The sequence below is a fragment of the Strongylocentrotus purpuratus genome, unplaced genomic scaffold (assembly GCF_000002235.5).
Source record: "Strongylocentrotus purpuratus isolate Spur 01 unplaced genomic scaffold, Spur_5.0 spur5_scaffold_1, whole genome shotgun sequence".
NCBI lineage: Eukaryota > Metazoa > Echinodermata > Echinoidea > Camarodonta > Strongylocentrotidae > Strongylocentrotus > Strongylocentrotus purpuratus.
Window position 1 is genome coordinate 48,997,846 of NW_022145594.1, and position 17,359 is coordinate 49,015,204.

At 38.1% G+C, this 17,359-nt stretch overlaps 1 protein-coding gene across 1 annotated transcript; it reads left to right on the forward strand.

The window, feature by feature from the left end:
- The first annotated feature begins 9,810 nt into the window (after positions 1-9,810).
- Positions 9,811-17,359, forward strand: LOC100891859 (NACHT, LRR and PYD domains-containing protein 3). The gene is made up of 5 exons (XM_030978883.1): positions 9,811-9,974; positions 12,208-12,506; positions 13,559-13,609; positions 15,052-16,491; positions 17,334-17,359. The coding sequence occupies exons 1-5, from the start codon at positions 9,910-9,912 to the stop codon at positions 17,357-17,359; spliced, it is 1,881 nt and encodes a 626-aa protein (XP_030834743.1). The 5' UTR covers positions 9,811-9,909.

Here is a 17,359-nt window from a genome sequence, read left to right on the forward strand (position 1 = left end):
CCTTTAAGTGTCATAAAAAGAAACCAAAATATTGTTTCCATTTTCCAGTATTATAATGTCTGTTTTAGTTTTCTCGTATATTATTCAGCAAAGAATGTTGTATCAAATTGGAACGAAGTAATACCAAATTTGGACATGCTTACACTTCAAATAGTTTTCTATTGTAATTTTGCTCTAAAGAATCTATTCGACAAACCTGTTTTGAGCTTCTAGGAACCCACGCGCCTGACGTCACAATCAGTGATCATAAAATGATTTTATTTTTAAATTAAAAAAACCTACCAGCGTGAACATCATTACAAATGATTTCAATCAAGGTACGTTTCTTTCAGAATATTCCTTTCAAATGCGGTTTTCTTTCTTCTTTTACCAGGCAAAGTCCATCTTCTTTCTCCTCTCTCTCTCTCTCTCTTCTCTCTCTCTCTTTAAAAAAAGAATCCAGGGTCCATACGCAAATCTATATCCTTTACAAAATATATACAAAGAAGAAAAAAAACACACTACACTCAAAATCAGTAACAGAACACAATGGCCCGAATTCACAAAGGAGGTTTGTCGACAAACCAAGGTTTGTTTCGCCAAACCTCCTTTGTTCTTTACAAACAAGGTTTGTGAAATACGCGTGAAAACGCGTCATATATGACGTACGAAAACCAAGGGGTGTCGACAAACCTCCTTTGTGAATTCTGGCCTATGTTTTTAACTTAGGGAAGAAAATTCGTAATGCTGCGAGCAAGGTTACTTGTAGAATCGTCAAATGTAGGGTGATGATTTTGTCTTCAACTTGACATAGAGATCCTCCTTCCTACATGATGTTATACTTTAATAATTATTACATGGCTATAGTAATTTATAAATAATATTAAAATCATCCCTCTTACACGTCAACGTGGTCAATCGCCCCATGTTGTTCATTCCAATGATCTACTTTAAGCACAATGTTAAGTTGATTCACCCTCCCGCCACAAGTCAGGAAAGTAATTGCACACAATGTCATTGGCAGACTAAAATATAATAATAATGAGTCCTGCAGGAATTTCCATCTTGAAAACAAATGTCAAAAGGACGTCAGGATTCGCTGATTGTTTGCTTGGTGTATCACTACACAGGCACCAACCCACACATTCTCATTTTTGCTATTCCGTAACGTTTATTACAAAATTATTAAATATTGGAACAATACAAATAATTCTTCGAAATACATTTTTGTTCATCATAATAACATAATTCGATTCCCTCAATACAGGTACAATTTACAAATAACAATCGATTTTTGTGTGGAATGAAATCAGCTATGATAAGAAAGAAACTATAACCCCTGCCCTTACTACCTAACCCTAACAAAAACACACCCCACAAATGCAAAAGAACACATACACAAACACACGCACACGCACACAAAACACACCCACACACACACACCACAGCAATGCGTTCCCAGTCATGCACACTCACTACCACCATCGCTGGGGACAAAAATGAAGGGAAAAAAGTAAGGCAAGGGCTACATTACGCTTCGATATATATTTTATCTGCTTCATTCGAATTTCATGAATGAGTTCTCCAACATTGTGGGTCAATTATCGTTTGGTTTAAGCTCCTAATTTTAGTATAAATTTCCTTATATTAACAACATTAACAATTATAATAAAACGAAACTCAGATTCAAAATTTAAAAAAAAAATTAGATAGTGACTGGGAAACCAAAGCTTATATTCTCAATCACGTGAGTAGATTTGAGGTCACAAAGTCACGGTCAAAGGTCATTTCAGGTCAACAAACTAAGACTATGTATGGGGAGGGGGGGGGGCTAAAGTATTTACGCTCAGGAAGAGCGAGTAGAGAATAAATTGGCGTGGGCTCCAGGGGCAAAGCCCAGGTGGGGATCAAAGGATGGAGCCCCCGAAAGCTCAGGGGTTTTAGGCATTTAATTACGGTCAGATGGGCATATTTTGATACCTTATTTGTGACACCTACTAGTCACTAATTGGCTTGGGGTACAGGGGCGGAGCCCCCAGAAGCTCAGGGATTTTAGGCAATACATTACGGTCCTAGATGAGCATTTTTGATATCTCATTATTTTGTGACACTGGCAGGTCGCTATTCCTTCTTTCTTTCTTTTCATTTCTCTTTTTCAAAAAAGTGAGAGGAGGGGGGCTCTAGCCCCCCCCCCCGATTACCGCCGTTCCGCATGTCCTAACATGTAGGCTTCTTAATAAGCATATTTTTTGCCCGACTGTATACTTGGGAATGAGTCATTGTCCATCAAACGCATACAAAAGTATACATTATAAAAAAGTGAGAAAAAAAATCCGGAAAATCATGTCATTTCAGCAACATTTGTAAATCACGGGTATCGAATTAGAAGTAAACCACGTTTGAATTTCATTTGGGGAGTCAACTGCCCCCTCCCTTCAGCCCCCCCCCCTCCTTATCAGTGCGCCAGTGCCCTAAACCTAACCCTCACCTTCACGGCTTGAACCTAAACCTAACACTAACAATGCGTAACTATTATCTTTCCTGGCCTTTTCTCTACTTTGGGCAGAATCCGGAGAATTACCAAAGATTGGATTGTGATTATTCTGGCCATGTATAATGAATTTTGATAATCGTTTTCATTAAGTTTTTACAATAAATTCTAACTTTGAGACGGGGGTGAGAGTGGTTGTAAATCTCTATATCCCTATCCCCCGCCCCGCCCCCAGTCAGTGTTATTTAGGGTACGCATATGCGTGTTCCAAGCAACCCCCCCCCCCTTACAGCATAAGTCCGGTGTGTAAATTCAATACGGATAGACCTTTTTCTTTTGTTATACGAGCCTTTTCAGCACCCCCCTCCCTTTCAGCATATACATAATATATTCCTTTCCTTCTCTCGCGCGCTCTAGCGTATCAGCCTCTGCCATTTACATTACCCCTGTACCCCCTTTTCTCTCTCTCTCTCTCTCTCGATTCCCTTATAATCGACACCCCATCTTCTTTTACGTTTTCTTATTTTTCTCATTCCTTTCCAGTCTATTCTGCTCTCCTCTCCTTTATTCTACACATTCCAGGAGAGAAAGAGAAAGAGAGAGAGAAAGAGAGAGAGAGGGGAGGTGCGGTCATTTACATTCTATGTCCTTCTGTATCATCTCTCTCTCTCCTCTCTCTCTCTCTCTCGCTTTCCCTCTCTCCCCCTCATCCGACTATATATCCCAAACTCTCTCTATGTTTTATCTCTGTCTCTCTCTCGATCAACAACATTAGAAAGAATGATAATAATACTAATATGGTACAACTTTTGATCACAGTCTCAAATTTGATTTAATTTTGATTTGATTTTAAAAGGAAGTTCAGATGATGCCTATATGTTTTGTCAATACATCAATAAAAACAAATAAGGCGGTGTCAGACAGAGGCCAATTATCTAGAAAATAGCTATCTTAGCAGAGAGGTACAGGTGACGGCGGCCTGCGGTAATGAGTTCCAGAGCCTGGTGGCATCTGGAAAGAAGCTCCTTTGAAGAACTTGTGTCCGAGCATATGGCACTTGGAGTTTCTGGTCGTGGCCTCTTAGCAAAGCAGGTAGTGATGGAGTCAGAACTGTCTGGGGGATGGATATCAGCGAGTTCTTGAAACAGAACATCATCGCTACCTTCGCCTGGGCTTTCCTTTCTTGCAGAGATGGCCATTGTAGTTGGTCGAGCATGGCTGTGACACTGGTTGTTCTGCGATGTTCATTGCAAACAAAGCGTGCATATCTTCTCTGGATCATCTCTAGCTTCCTGGTATTGGCTTGGGTAAAGGGATCCCAGATGATGCTTCCATATTCTATGACCGGTCTTAGTAGGGTGAGGTAGCAGAGTACTTTGACTTTTCGTGGGCATGACCTGATGTTCCTCTGGAGGAAGGCTCGGGTGGAGTTAGCCTTCCTTGTTACTTGGTCGATGTGGTGGTTCCAACTCAGCTTCTTGTGCAGATGAATTCCAAGATATTTCGCTGTATCTGCATGCTCCAGAGTTTGTCCATGAACGATGTAGTATTTGATGATAGGCTTGCGTTTTTTTGACACATGGAGGACCTGGCATTTCTTCGGGTTGAACTCCATTAGCCAGTCGGCTTCCCATTGCTCCAGTGAATTGATGTCTTCCTGGAGTTGTGCACTGTCAGCTTCTGACCCGATGCTGCGATAAACTAGGCAGTCATCTGCAAAGAGTCTAACAGTGGTGTCAGGAGACAGGTACTCTGGTAGGTCATTAATGAACAGCAGGAATAACATTGGGCCGATGATGCTACCCTGCGAAACTCCAGATGTTACTTGGGTCTTGGTAGAGACGGTTCTTTCAAAGATTACCTGCTGCATACGATCACAAAGAAAGTCAGCTATCCATGCATGGGTGCAATTACGTATGCCGTAGAAGTTCAGTTTGTGAAGAAGCCTTCCATGTGGCACCTTGTCAAAGGCCTTGGCAAAATCTAGGAGGATGACATCAAGTTGTTCCCTGTTATCTGATCCATATTATCCTGATTATCTTTTGCAAAACGTCTAGACGATAAACTCATGACAATTGACAATTTGTCATGAATCATTGTCTTTAAGCTTACCATTATATGAATCTGGCTCGAATTTTGCTTAGATCTTTGGTACTGGATGATATAAATGGTTAAAAATGAACTTGTGTCCTATTCATTCTAGTCTTATTGATTTGCATTATGTTTTATTCATTCAAGTTTGAATGCTTCTGACTGTTTTCAAGACAATATCTTTTTTGTCGATCATAGTTCTATGTACATGTAGTTTGATATCTCATGGTAATATTGATAGAAAACCAATCCAAGCATCGATTTCTGAATTGCAGCGACAATCGTTCGCCTTTGCTGCTCTTCAATAAAAACTATAACAAGCAGTATTAATTAATTTTTCAAGGATAAATTTGTTTAACAGTTGATTACCCTCGGTTGATTCTTTTGTTCGGATTATTCGGCTGGGAGAAATAAAAGTGAACGGTCTCAAACTTAACGACGTTGTATTATTATTCTTATTTGTTCATCGTCTCAACGATGCTCTTTGAATCAAAAACAGATTTTATTGTTAGGCTTCCTGAAAGAAATTTCAATTGTTGTTAAGAAATTTTTGGTTGCACTCTGTAGATTATGATGATGTGTTTGATCTATTTTTCAATAACAAGATCTAACACATGATGAAAATCTACTGGGTGCAAGCTAATAAGTTCTTTACAACAATAAACAAAATTGAGGTGATATTCGGTGTGGCGTAAACATGGCAATCACATGGTAGATAAAATTATGACCATCAGTACTGGGTCTAATAAATTAAAAAGAATTGAATTTATACCCGGGTCATAGGCTAACCCCCCCCCCTCTTTCTCTTTTGTCATTGCCCTCTCCCTCGCTTATTTCCTTTTTGCCACGGAGTATGTACATGTGCATGTGCAGGCGCGTACACGAAGGGAGGGGGGGGGGGGTAACCCCCCCCCCCTCTTCATCAATTTTTGTTTTCTTTTTTGTCCAAGGGGGGATGTGACTCTAAGTGAGGCGAAACGCTGAATAATTACAACGAATCGGGTTTTTACGGGAGTGTCAGTTTATTTCAAGTCATAACCATCAAGGAGAATGCATTCTGTCTTTGATGAACGAATCTTTTATCCTTACTCATTCCACAGCTCTATTCCGTTCTTGTTTCCTACACTCTGTGAAAACTGTACATGATAAAGCATAACAGGAATGCATAACAAGTACGTGCTCATGAATATAAGTTTCACAATATTATAGCAGCTATTTTAAATAGCATTCTATAAATCAAAGGCATTGTCTGAATTCAGTGTCTAACTCCTTTCAATGTTTGCTTGTAAAGCTTATAATTATAAGTCAGACACTTGACCAATCTCTTTGAATTTCATATAGAATGTCACAGCTAACACACAATTAAACTTATATCATCTTTATCATGTCTAACTCAGATTTAACACGGTTTCAACTGAAAATGAGACCATATTTAGCGAGCTTGAATGACTTTGTCATAGTCAAGGAATACAATAACAAAGTCATAACCTTGACCTGTCATTCACACAAATTAATATGCTAACATTTCTCATCCATTTTCATCATAGAATGTTTTATTCTGCATCATACATTTTACTTGACTATTTCTCTCGACTTTAAGTAAAACTAAACATCAATTATAGATGTAATGACATGTTAGATATTCAATAGATATCTCCGGTAAGGTAATCATATGTGTGAGTACACAAGTTATACATTTGCTATACAAATTACTGCTGCTACTGTGAAGTTTCATACAATGTAAACAACTTAAAAACTACCTTTCTTACATCATCATCATCAACTTCAGGTGGCGCTGTAAAGCGCTGCTGTGGCCTTCACGAGAGCACGTCATGCAACTCTTTCACCTGCCATTTGTGCTGCACCTTTCATTCCTGGTCCAGACACTTTCTTGATATCATCAGTCCAAGATATTGGTGGACGACCTCTGCCCCGTTTTCCTTCTATCCTTGCAGTATTTGCTTCTCAATACCTTCAGATCTCCTAACAATGTGCCCAAAATAGTTAAGTTTTCTTTCCATGATTCCCCTTCTGATGGTCAAGTCTGTTCCAATCTTTTCCAGGACCCACACATTTGTCTTTTTATCTTTCCATGACACCTGCAACAGCCTCCTGTAGGACCACCTTTCTTACATTCATTTTCATAATGTTCAAATATGTGTTTTAACTATAACCTCTGTGCCTCCATAATACTGTAGAAACAGCTCTCAGGAACAAAGGATCCAGAAAACCACAGATTTTCCTCACAAAACAGAAATCATGTTGCAAACATGATCATTGTAAATCAGCCAACAACAGGTGGCTCCAAACCAGTTTTTGACCTTCAAACTAGAAAAACTTAAGAACTGTCAAAGTAATCTTTGACAAAACGCCCTCTGTAGTTTATAATGGCAATGTAAAGCTAAATCAATAAATACTAAATAAATTGACTTTAACTGGCAAATACAAACTTACAACTTTTACAGGGGGTGGGCTCAGTGGAAGAAAAAAAGAAGATTATCAGTTGATTCCCCTCAGTTGACTCTTTTTCGGATTATTTGGCGGGGAAAGATAGAAGTGAACGGTCTCAAGCTTAATGACGTTGTATTATTATTCTTATTTGTTCATTGTCTCTACGATGCTATTTGAATTTAAAAAAAAAGCTTTTAATGTTAGGCTTCCTGAAAGAAATTTCAATTGTTGTTAAGAAATTTTGGGTTGCACTCTGTAGATTATGATGATATGTTTGATCTTGTGTTAAATAAGAAGATCAAACATGGTGAAAATCTACTGGGTGCATGCCAATTTTAACACAAGATCAAACATATCATCATAATCTACAGAGTGCAACCCAACAATAAACAAATATGAGGTAAACATAAATTTAAAATATCAAATAATGCATACCAAACATATCATCATCAATCATCCTCAATACTACATTGCATTTTGAAACATACATTTAGGGTTTACAGTAGGCTTACGGATGCACCATGTGTGAGAGAGAGGGAGGATTGAGGAGTCACATGGTGCATCCGCAAGCCTACTGTATATCTACATTACCATGCAAGCCAATACTTACATGCAGCATTTAGGGTTTTGTGGAAAAGACTCATCAGGTATACATCCACGGAATACAAAGGTTATTTCAAACATTATACAGTACTTATAAATATGCTAAAATGTATTTATCTTTTGCATCATCTTCCTCATCATCTGCATAGATTGTTTACCTGAAGACAAAAGAGGTATACAAAACAGTACTATGTGGTATAGTCTCTTTCTTGCACGCCATTGTTATCATGTTCTAGCTGAAAGGTTTATATGTTGATCGTAACAAAACAAGGCAGGTTTTGAAGAAAAAAAAGGTGGTGGAGTTTTCAATGGAAAATATGACTAATATAATCATCAACGTTACTTTTTTGTTCATCTCTGTTTTTCATAAATGTTTTGTGAGTAGAGTATCAAAAGCAAGTCAGTTTACACAATCTCATTTTAGGGTATTTCAATAAAACTTAGTACACAGTCTCAAACGCTTCAAAGTTTACCAATGCTAACGAGTGACGAGTGACTGTACTTTCGCGCAAAGTTTAAATGTAATTTTGGACTTTGTCTCGGCAATGACACGCACATCCCCTCGGGCCTGTCTATAGTTATAAACGTAAAATATATATTGACCATGAAACCCGGCCCCCCACTCAGAGGTCGAAATGACCGCATTCGTGTTGCCAAAATGTACGGTAAAGGGGTACTTTTCGTGCGACAAAGTCCGGCCCGAGAATTGTAAAAAAAGGGGTGTATTTGACTTTTCACCCGGAGATTTCTTTAAAAAGGGGGTGTTTTTTCGTTTTTTCTCTCATCTCTTTGGACTCCTGAGAAATTATTCAGAATTTAAAGGGGGACCATGAGCATTTTTCCCGATTTAGGGGGGTCTCCAAGGCAGGAAAAGCCCGGGAAAAGCCCGCGAAAGGGGGGTTCGGAAATGTTGGCAGTCCTCAGATAGGGGGTGCTTTCAAAAAGAGGGAACAAGCATATACCCTTAATAACACTGAGTGGGGGGGGGGGGGGGCCGGGCCATGAAATTAATTTTTTTCAAGGCTCTTACAGACGGATTAGCCTAGAAGGAATCCCCAACTTTGGAGCTGGATATCTCCTATTTTATGACATTTCTGGAGTCAGCAGATGGGTTGTCGTAGTTAAGATAATTGCTTTCTTTTAAAAATAGTTCTAACGTTGAGAAATGAGTAATTAAAATGTTAGATTTTGGCATTGGACTCCCTACTTCTATTGTTAACACATTATTGTAAATTGTTGTTTGTTTTGTGTACATTTCATTTTACCTTTAAATTACCTGAGCATCTGGAAGAATGCTGTTGGGCTGAGCGTAGACCGAAATTTCCGTCTCTTTCGTTCGCTCGCCTCTGAATTGGGTAGGGTCGGCTCCTCTCTTTAGAGACAGAAGCCAACCATAGGCGCTCCTATGCAAACTCGGTGGAGCGGATCTGACCACCAAACTTGGCTATCAAGTTCCGTACCCCCACTAAAATTAAAAACAAATATATTGATATGTTTCAGAGTGATATACCTAATAATAATGTAATATATAACACATGGGAAACTAGGGTTAGACAATGAGAGATAGAAAGAAAGTGTAATAATATTTAGCGGGGTACATATGGAACTCTTTCCCCAAACTTATGCCCGAATACTATATTTTAGCGGATGCATATCAGACGCATTTATAGGCCTAGGCTAAACTACATCGGGTCCACTTACCAAAGTTCTTGACTGTATAATACGTTTAATGGTCCCTTTTCAGGATATGGGTCAAAATCGACATCCATGTTGAAAAACTTACAGCCGTATTATAAACTCTCGCTGCGCATGACGCCATCTAAATCTCATCCCTTCTAGTCTACGCGCAAGGCAAAATGATTATGAAGGAAAACTGTGATAAGTTGATTTTTTGGTATGTTTTAGTGGGGTATTTCCACGCTGAAGTCACTGGTCAAAAATGGATATGAAAGTACACGAGCGCCAGATCTTGTACACAACTTGCAACTTTCTCAAAAATATCTATGATATTCTAAGCAGTAATATAAATTGATCACTATATACATTTTTTTTTTCGTGAAGCAATGTGTGATTCAAAATACCTTGTCTGTTTGTAACATACAGTGACCAGCGCACGTGAGTTAACAAAGTCTCTGAAAATTGAATCTAGAATTTTACGGATATACTGTATACATGTATATGCCCCAGGAAAACCATAAACCGCCATATAGTGTTCCCCATGTTTGTGATTATATTTCATATATGTATCTATATTTATATGTTGACATTTCTCCTCAGCCTGAATACCATTCACGATGGCAAAGAGGCTGCGAACAGAAGAGATGACTGAACCCCCGAGTGATGTCACAACAAGTAAAAGGTACAGACATGTTTAGCTGCACTTTAGCATTTCACTGTGCACTGTGATACATGTTTATTAAGGCCCCCCGCCCCGCCCCCCCCCCTCAAATTTGTTTTTTTGGTTGTCCTCGATTGCTTTTCTGGAGTAGGGGCGGGCGGGCTGATTTTTTATTTTTTTTTGTCTGCGGCAATGCGAAACCTTGTGCTTGGGTCATGAGAATGGTCAGCGCATTCTGCCTGGGAGCCTCTACGGGTAGTACCAGCACCACATCATCATCCACTCTGCCATGGTCACAGGAATCCTGTAACGTTGAGCCAATGTCAATACTCAGCGCACTTATGCTCTCCCCTACTGCTTACAATTACAATTTTTAGCTCATCTTTCTCCGGGAGATTCTCAATATTTAAATTGTACAAATCTGAAATTGTTGCAATTGCAATTAACACGGCAACTCGGTCGAATAAAATGTTTGTACCGAGCTTGCAATGGGTAGACACTGTATAAGTCGCCATTTTGTTTATTTTGCAGAGCAAAACAGCGTTGCGTTGAAGTGCAAGTTTGGTTAAAAATTTATACATGACAATGTTAGTAAACCCAATTTTCTTGTGCTGAATGCAGCAAACATGGCTTTAAATAATGTTTAACTTAATGTTTATGATGTTGTGAAATAATTTTGGAAAATACCAAACGTACATTGTAAGTGTTTTTTTATTTTTTTATCACGCCACTTTTTTAGTATGAATATAACATTCATTGTGTGTGCACTACTATTTTAGGGAAATTATAGGGAATAATTTAAATGACAAACAACCCAGCCTCCAAGATACACCAACCCCTTTATAGGTACACTCAAAACAGGAACAATTATATAGGCCCTACAATTGAACATTTTTTAAAGGTAAAATATTAATAATAATAATAATAATATTGGATTCTTACATGTATATAGCGCACATATCGACCTTGCAAGGTTCTCAAGGCGCTCCAACATTACCCGGCTATGCTAGGCTGCCGATTTCAACGCTCTCAGCATTTTAAGGCATTTTCTTCATACCGGTACCGATTTAACACCTAGGTAGAGAGTGGCAAATGTAGATCAATGTCTTGCCAAAGTACATTAGTGCCGCGGCGGGACTCAAACTGCGGACCTAGTGATCGACAGTCGGGCGACGTATCCACTCATCCACGACACCTCTTCATAAATTTTTCCTCCTTTCAAATTTTTCAAAGCTTTAGTATGTAAACATATTACTTACCGGTATTATTTTTTTCAATATCACTTTAATAACGAACATGCATGATTATTAAAACAATATTCACATTTTTCTTCAACACAATACCACTAAAAAAGATGCATGAACATGTACGTACTTTGCATTAATTGATGTGATATATGTTTTTAGGTCTTACTTCTTGTGCAAGTGGGATAGGGTTATGATATTTAATTTTTTTTTTTTTTACCCAGGGAAGCCTCTCATCAGCATTAATGCTGCTCTTCCTGAGGGCCCTGCAATTGTATTACCCTAGCAGTTGGTAGAGAGTGGCAAATGTGGATAAGGTCTTGGGGGAGGGGAATACAAAAGCAATCTGAAGAGCAGGCACACAAAACAAAGGAAAGAACAGTTACCCCATTCTCTTAATATTTTTGAAGGGGGAAATTTGTGGGTGGTTGTGTACTTAACGTATTCCACTTTGACTTAACTATGCGTATATTTCTTGCTCCCTCGACGAGATGACTCCACTCAACAACCCCCCTCTCTCTTACTCTTACCTTCTCTCTCTCCTCTCTTTTTAACCCCTTGTTTCCTTTGTTTTCCCCTTTCTTTTCCTTTCTTTCCTCTCCTTCCTTTTTTTCTTGTTCCCAATGGCAGTGCAATTTTACCGAAAATATCCTGACAGGTGGGGGGGGGGGGGTGTCAGCCCCACACCCCTTCTTTAGCGACGCCCCTGCTAGGAGTCCAGATTCCTGATATCAAACAGGCATTAGATAAAAATGGGGCTGGAGGTAGAAAGACAAGTAATGGTAACGTGATGATGCTTCAGAACTGGGCAGAGATATTCAAACCATCCAAGCAACTTCCAATTCTTAGAGCTGCTTTCAAAAAGGCTGGCTTACTAGAGGTGGAAGAGACATGTTCACAAGCAGCTGCAGTGACTTTTGCTGATGTTGTTGCTGTTGCAATTTAACTATGTCATGATTACATTTAATCAACACAGCTTTCTTTCCTACCTATACATATTCTAAATACAGAATGAGCTCAGTGGCCAATGTTGATTTTGATGACATCTTGAAGGAGATAGCCAAGGCCCTACACAGAGATTCAGACATCGATGATCTCGGAAAAGCCTTGGGATTTGGGCCCGGAGAAATCGGTCGCAAGATTGCACAAAACGAAAGGCAAGGAGGGAATTACATGGGAACATTGGATTTGCTCAGGATGTGGCAAAAGGGACAAACACCTACGACTGAAAAGGCGTCATTGAGGTCGGCACTATTAGAAGCTCGATTGGATAACCTGGCAGACCAATATCTAAGCACTCCCGTACCTGGTAAGAGATTCTTTGTATACGATGGTTTAATGATGCGTTTCATACAGAAACAAAAAGAGAATCCGAATTACAATAACAATAACATTTTTTTGACTACTCAAAAGTTTCAAAGCAGATCACGGACATGATAATGGGGCGGCATAACGTTGAATTTTTAGCCCAATTGTGCATCTTGTGATAAAAGCACCAACTTTGGCACATAGGTAGTCCAACATTTTCGAAGCAAAACTTGATGTTGAGACACCTCAAATTTGGCCCTTCGGGCTTGCTGTGCGTATTTTAAAAAATGACTCCTTCGGGGTACCTTTCCGTGTATTAAACATGCTTTGTTTTCAAAATCGTTATTGTCAGTTTCCAACCAAGAACGTTCCTCCATACTTACGGTAGCCATTCTCTCTAATAGGAAGAAAAAGGAAACGTGGAAGTCAATGGTAATTTGGAATGTACTGTCTCTGAACCTAGATTCTAATTCATACATCTTGAAAAATAAATGGCATATTGCTCTGTTAATCTATACCTCTGTGCCAAATAGGGTGCTTTAATCACAAAATACACAATTTAATTGCTTTGCCACCCCGCTTTTAGCGATGTCAAAAGACGAGCAATACATGTGTTGGTACATTTTTTTATTCAAAGCAGTAAGAAAATTAATTTGCCTAAAAACAAGAAATATATGCACGTCAGGATAAGTTGAATGAATCATATTTACACGGAATAATAATTTTTCGTTTTGTACTGAATGAAAAGTAAACAAGTGTAGTGTTGTCAGGGCTGGTAGTAGTTTTAATGTTTTGTTGTTGATTGTTTTAAAAAACAATCAACAACACAAAAATATCAAATTTTCCTTAGGATTCACAATATTAAACGCTGTTAGAAGATTCAGGTCAAAGTTCCAATGAATCTTTTTTGTGAAGCAGAGATACAAGAGAATTATAACATCAAGTACATGATAATAATATATTCAAACCTTTAATTTCCACAATAATTTTCCTTATGAAGTACTCATTACAAGACATTTCCTTTTACCGGTAATTTTTTGTTTACATCAGCAGAATCTGCACAATACACTGTACAACAAACAGAGGACTGTTCCAAAAATAAAGGTGAGATATCTTTCTTGTTTCATATGAATATTAAAAGAGGGAAAACATTTTCTCTTTGTATTTAAGTGTCTTTTTTAAAGCTCAAACTCAAGGCAGTCCAGAGAGGAGCACTCCGCTTGATTGCACATGCAATTATTACAAAAGAAACTGGCTTAAAACAAATCAACCTCTCTATCATCGAGTTAACATACAAAATTCTGTGAGGTAATATTGATAATATTAACAAAATTATCTTTGAACCAATCTAGCTTTATTTACTAAAGATAGTAAATGCGCAACTTATGAACGAGGCACTTCCGGAATTATTGTCAATGTTTTCCAGAACAATATTCATCTTCAAATACATGTTAGGGGTAAATCTTTGCAGAAGTGTGTGTTTTATGACATCCTCTTTCACATCATTATAGAGATTGAAGTGAAATTTTGCCATCAAGTTCACGTGTTCAAATTTTTGGAATTTTTGGCTCCCAACGCTTTAAATCTCTCATTATTGTTAAAAATCATCAATTGATAACACATATTAAATATAATGTAATGAACAATGTTCATATTTTGTGAACAGTTTCTGTCTTTGACACCTGTATTTGCTTAAATAAATGTACTTTTAACAGTATAATTGCCTTTACAGCGTTGTTGAGCAGGATACCTTTCATGATTTGACGTGTTTGAAATGTTTGTTTGGGGATTTAACAGATTTTCCCCATTTAATGTGTTTTCTCTGAATTCGCTAATTGAAACTAAAATTTAGGAATATATTAAATTGTGAGATGTACCCTTTTCAAACTCACTTGTTTAAGTAAGGTTTTTAAGTAACTTCCTACTGTCCTACTTTCACACTGCACGGTGAAACAAAAACAATGACACACCATTATTGATAATTTATCTCATAAGGGTCTCTTTACAAAGAGAGTATTGCCATAATGTGAGCTTTCAGAAACAATTTGCTGTTCAATTCTCACTAGAAACTGTTATTTCTGGTTTTCAGTTAATATCTGGTCAAAATGTCCATACACATGGCGTCTTGACAACCATTCTCTCACTCACACTGTCTTTGCATTTCTTTTCCTACCCCTCTGAAATTGCGCTTTTAAAAGCAAAGTCCCACAATCATTAACTTTTACACATATAAATCTGAGCCAGTGGCATATCCAACTGGAATTGATAAACCAAGAGAGAATCCCATCCGACTGAAAAACAGCCCTGCATATACCCACTGCAAATTGATTTCATTAATTTTAAGGGGAGGGGGTTCAAATGCGCGGATCTGCATCTGTATGCCGTGTTTATCCTTTGCCCAGTACTTAATATCAGCAGAACCTGTTTAAACAGAAACAGCAGTACGTTATCAACTTCCTCGGCAGTGATTTCAAAGTTCAAACCAAGTATCTAATTTTCTTATTTACATCATTATTTTGCAATAATGCTCTTCTCTTTTTCCTCAGGTGACGATGAGGCGATGCCAAGTGAAATAATGAAGTTAAGAGAACAACTGAAAAGAAGATATCGCAAGAAATTTGGTGAGATCAAAACATCGCCTGTGGACTCTCAGTCACGGACATGGCTTCAGCACATCTACGTCAATCTCGTCTTGATGTTGGGATTGGAAGGGGATAAGGAGGAGCCAATAGATTATGATGGATTGTTTAAATTCATAAAAACTGATACACCGAAAGGTTTTGTAACACGATTAGCTTTCATTGGAGAAGCTGGTGTAGGGAAGTCAACGCTGTTTGCTAAGATAGCTCTTGATTGGGCTGAGGGTAAAATTCTTCAAGAAATCAATCTGCTTTTTCTTGAATCATTTCGAGAGATTAAAGAGAGCGGATTCTTCGGTGATACTGTCATGGCGCATTTCCCAGATGACTCAAAAATAAAAGGGGAACGGGTGGATGCATATGTGAGGAAAAATCCGAGAAAAGTCCTAATCTTATTGGATGGACTAGATGAGGCACATATTGACATCAAAAAGCCAGACTGCAATGACGCTATCGTATCGATCGTAAGAGGAGAACGATTCATTGATACCCCAGTGGTCATCACAACCCGTCCTTTTGGAGCTGATCAGATCAAGAGCATCATGACGATTAATGAGCACTACACGTTTGGTAAGGTTAAGGGCTTCACAAAGAAAAACATGTCAACATACATCAAAAACTTTTTCAAAGATGATTCTCAGTCTGCTTCGACCCTCATTAACTTCATTAATACAAACCACGTGGTTTCTGAGTACATGGCAACCTTCCCGATATTCTGCTGTATGCTATGTTGCCTGTGGAAAACACCATCTGGGCGGGAAAATATTCAGACAATGGAAACATTCTCACAACTCTTGAAGTTTCTCGTCTTTTCACTTCAAGAGCAATACTCTTCCAAACGAAATGAATTAGAAGAGGGCTATGGAAGCCGCATGAACAAAGCTCATGAAAGTATGAAAGAGCTTGGTTGTATTGCATTTCAAGGTCTGTTGGTTAAACAGCTCATCTTCGATGAAAAGGCGCTCGACTCATGCATAGAGGCTGCAAGGACTGCATGCGAGGTCGGGATTCTTAGCATGGAAAAAAAGCAATTTATCCAGGAATTCTCTTTCCCTCATAAGTTACTGCAGGAGTACATAGCAAGTTTCTACCTTGCATCGCTGTTCCACGAAGATTGTCGAGAATTCAACAGAATCCTGGCAGACACTCTTTTAGTAGACTACAAGGAATTCAGATATGTCTTTTACTTCACTGCAGCTCATGGAGGCGAAGTAGGAAAGTCGGTTCTGGAAGCCCTATGCAATAAAGTTGATGACATGAAATTCATCATTCAGGTTGCTTTTGAATGTCATGATTCGGAAGCCATTGATCCCGTCAGGAATCTTTTGAAGACGAAGACATATCTTAGTTTTATAGATCATCCAATTCCTGCACTTATCTTCACACTGGAGTCAATAAAGCAAGAAATAGTAAGTTCCGTGAATAGAATTATAGACAGATCTCATTTGTATTTATCTAGTTGTGAAATGTTATCATGTTGAGGGAATACTAGCTGTCATCTGTTGAGCCTCCAGTGATTATATATGCAAATTGTGCTTTAAAAAAATACAAATACAAGAGACCTACACAATATATTGTCTGTTTTTCTGTTCTACTGACCGATAATCTTTTAGAACCTGCCATGTTCTCCTGTTGTTATTGGGTATTATAGCAGGCTGCAAGGTGTAATTATAGTCTCATACAAGAGCAAGAGTCATATCATTCGTTTACCTCTTCCTCTTGTAAGTGTAAAACTTGAGTTTCTTTTAAAAAAAGAAAGAAAAACAATATTACATGGCAATTTTAGAGCAATGAAACACACACACAGACACGCACCCATACTCACATCCTTCACAGGAAATAGGTCACCCAACCAAACAAACTAAATATCTGATGTAGGTCATGTTATATTTTGAATATGCCTTTATTATTGTTATTGGTCGTTCATGTACTTCTTACATTCACATTATGATTATATATAACTCAAATTTGATTCAATTTTTGATTCATTCTTTTCTTGGTCTTGGTATATTCATATCCTTGCCATCTGTCTGAGTGAAAATAATATATACCATGGTCTTATTTTTTTTTAAACTCTATACTGCAAATAGACACACGCAAAACTACTTTAAAGTTTAAACAAAAATTATATCGGAAATAAAATTTACAGATCGAATGCTAAAATTCTATTTGTTCTATTTGTTGTACAGGTAAGAAGAAGTTCTCCGATTCGTGA

Coding starts and splice junctions, on each gene's coding strand:
- LOC100891859 (XM_030978883.1), top strand. CDS start 9,910: ATGGCAAAGAGGCTGCGAACAGAAGAGATGACTGAACCCCCGAGTGAT. Junction 12,507..13,558: donor TCTAAGCACTCCCGTACCTG/GTAAGAGATTCT, acceptor TTACATCAGCAG/AATCTGCACAATACACTGTA. Junction 16,492..17,333: donor GAAGACGAAGACATATCTTA/GTTTTATAGATC, acceptor TTTGTTGTACAG/GTAAGAAGAAGTTCTCCGAT.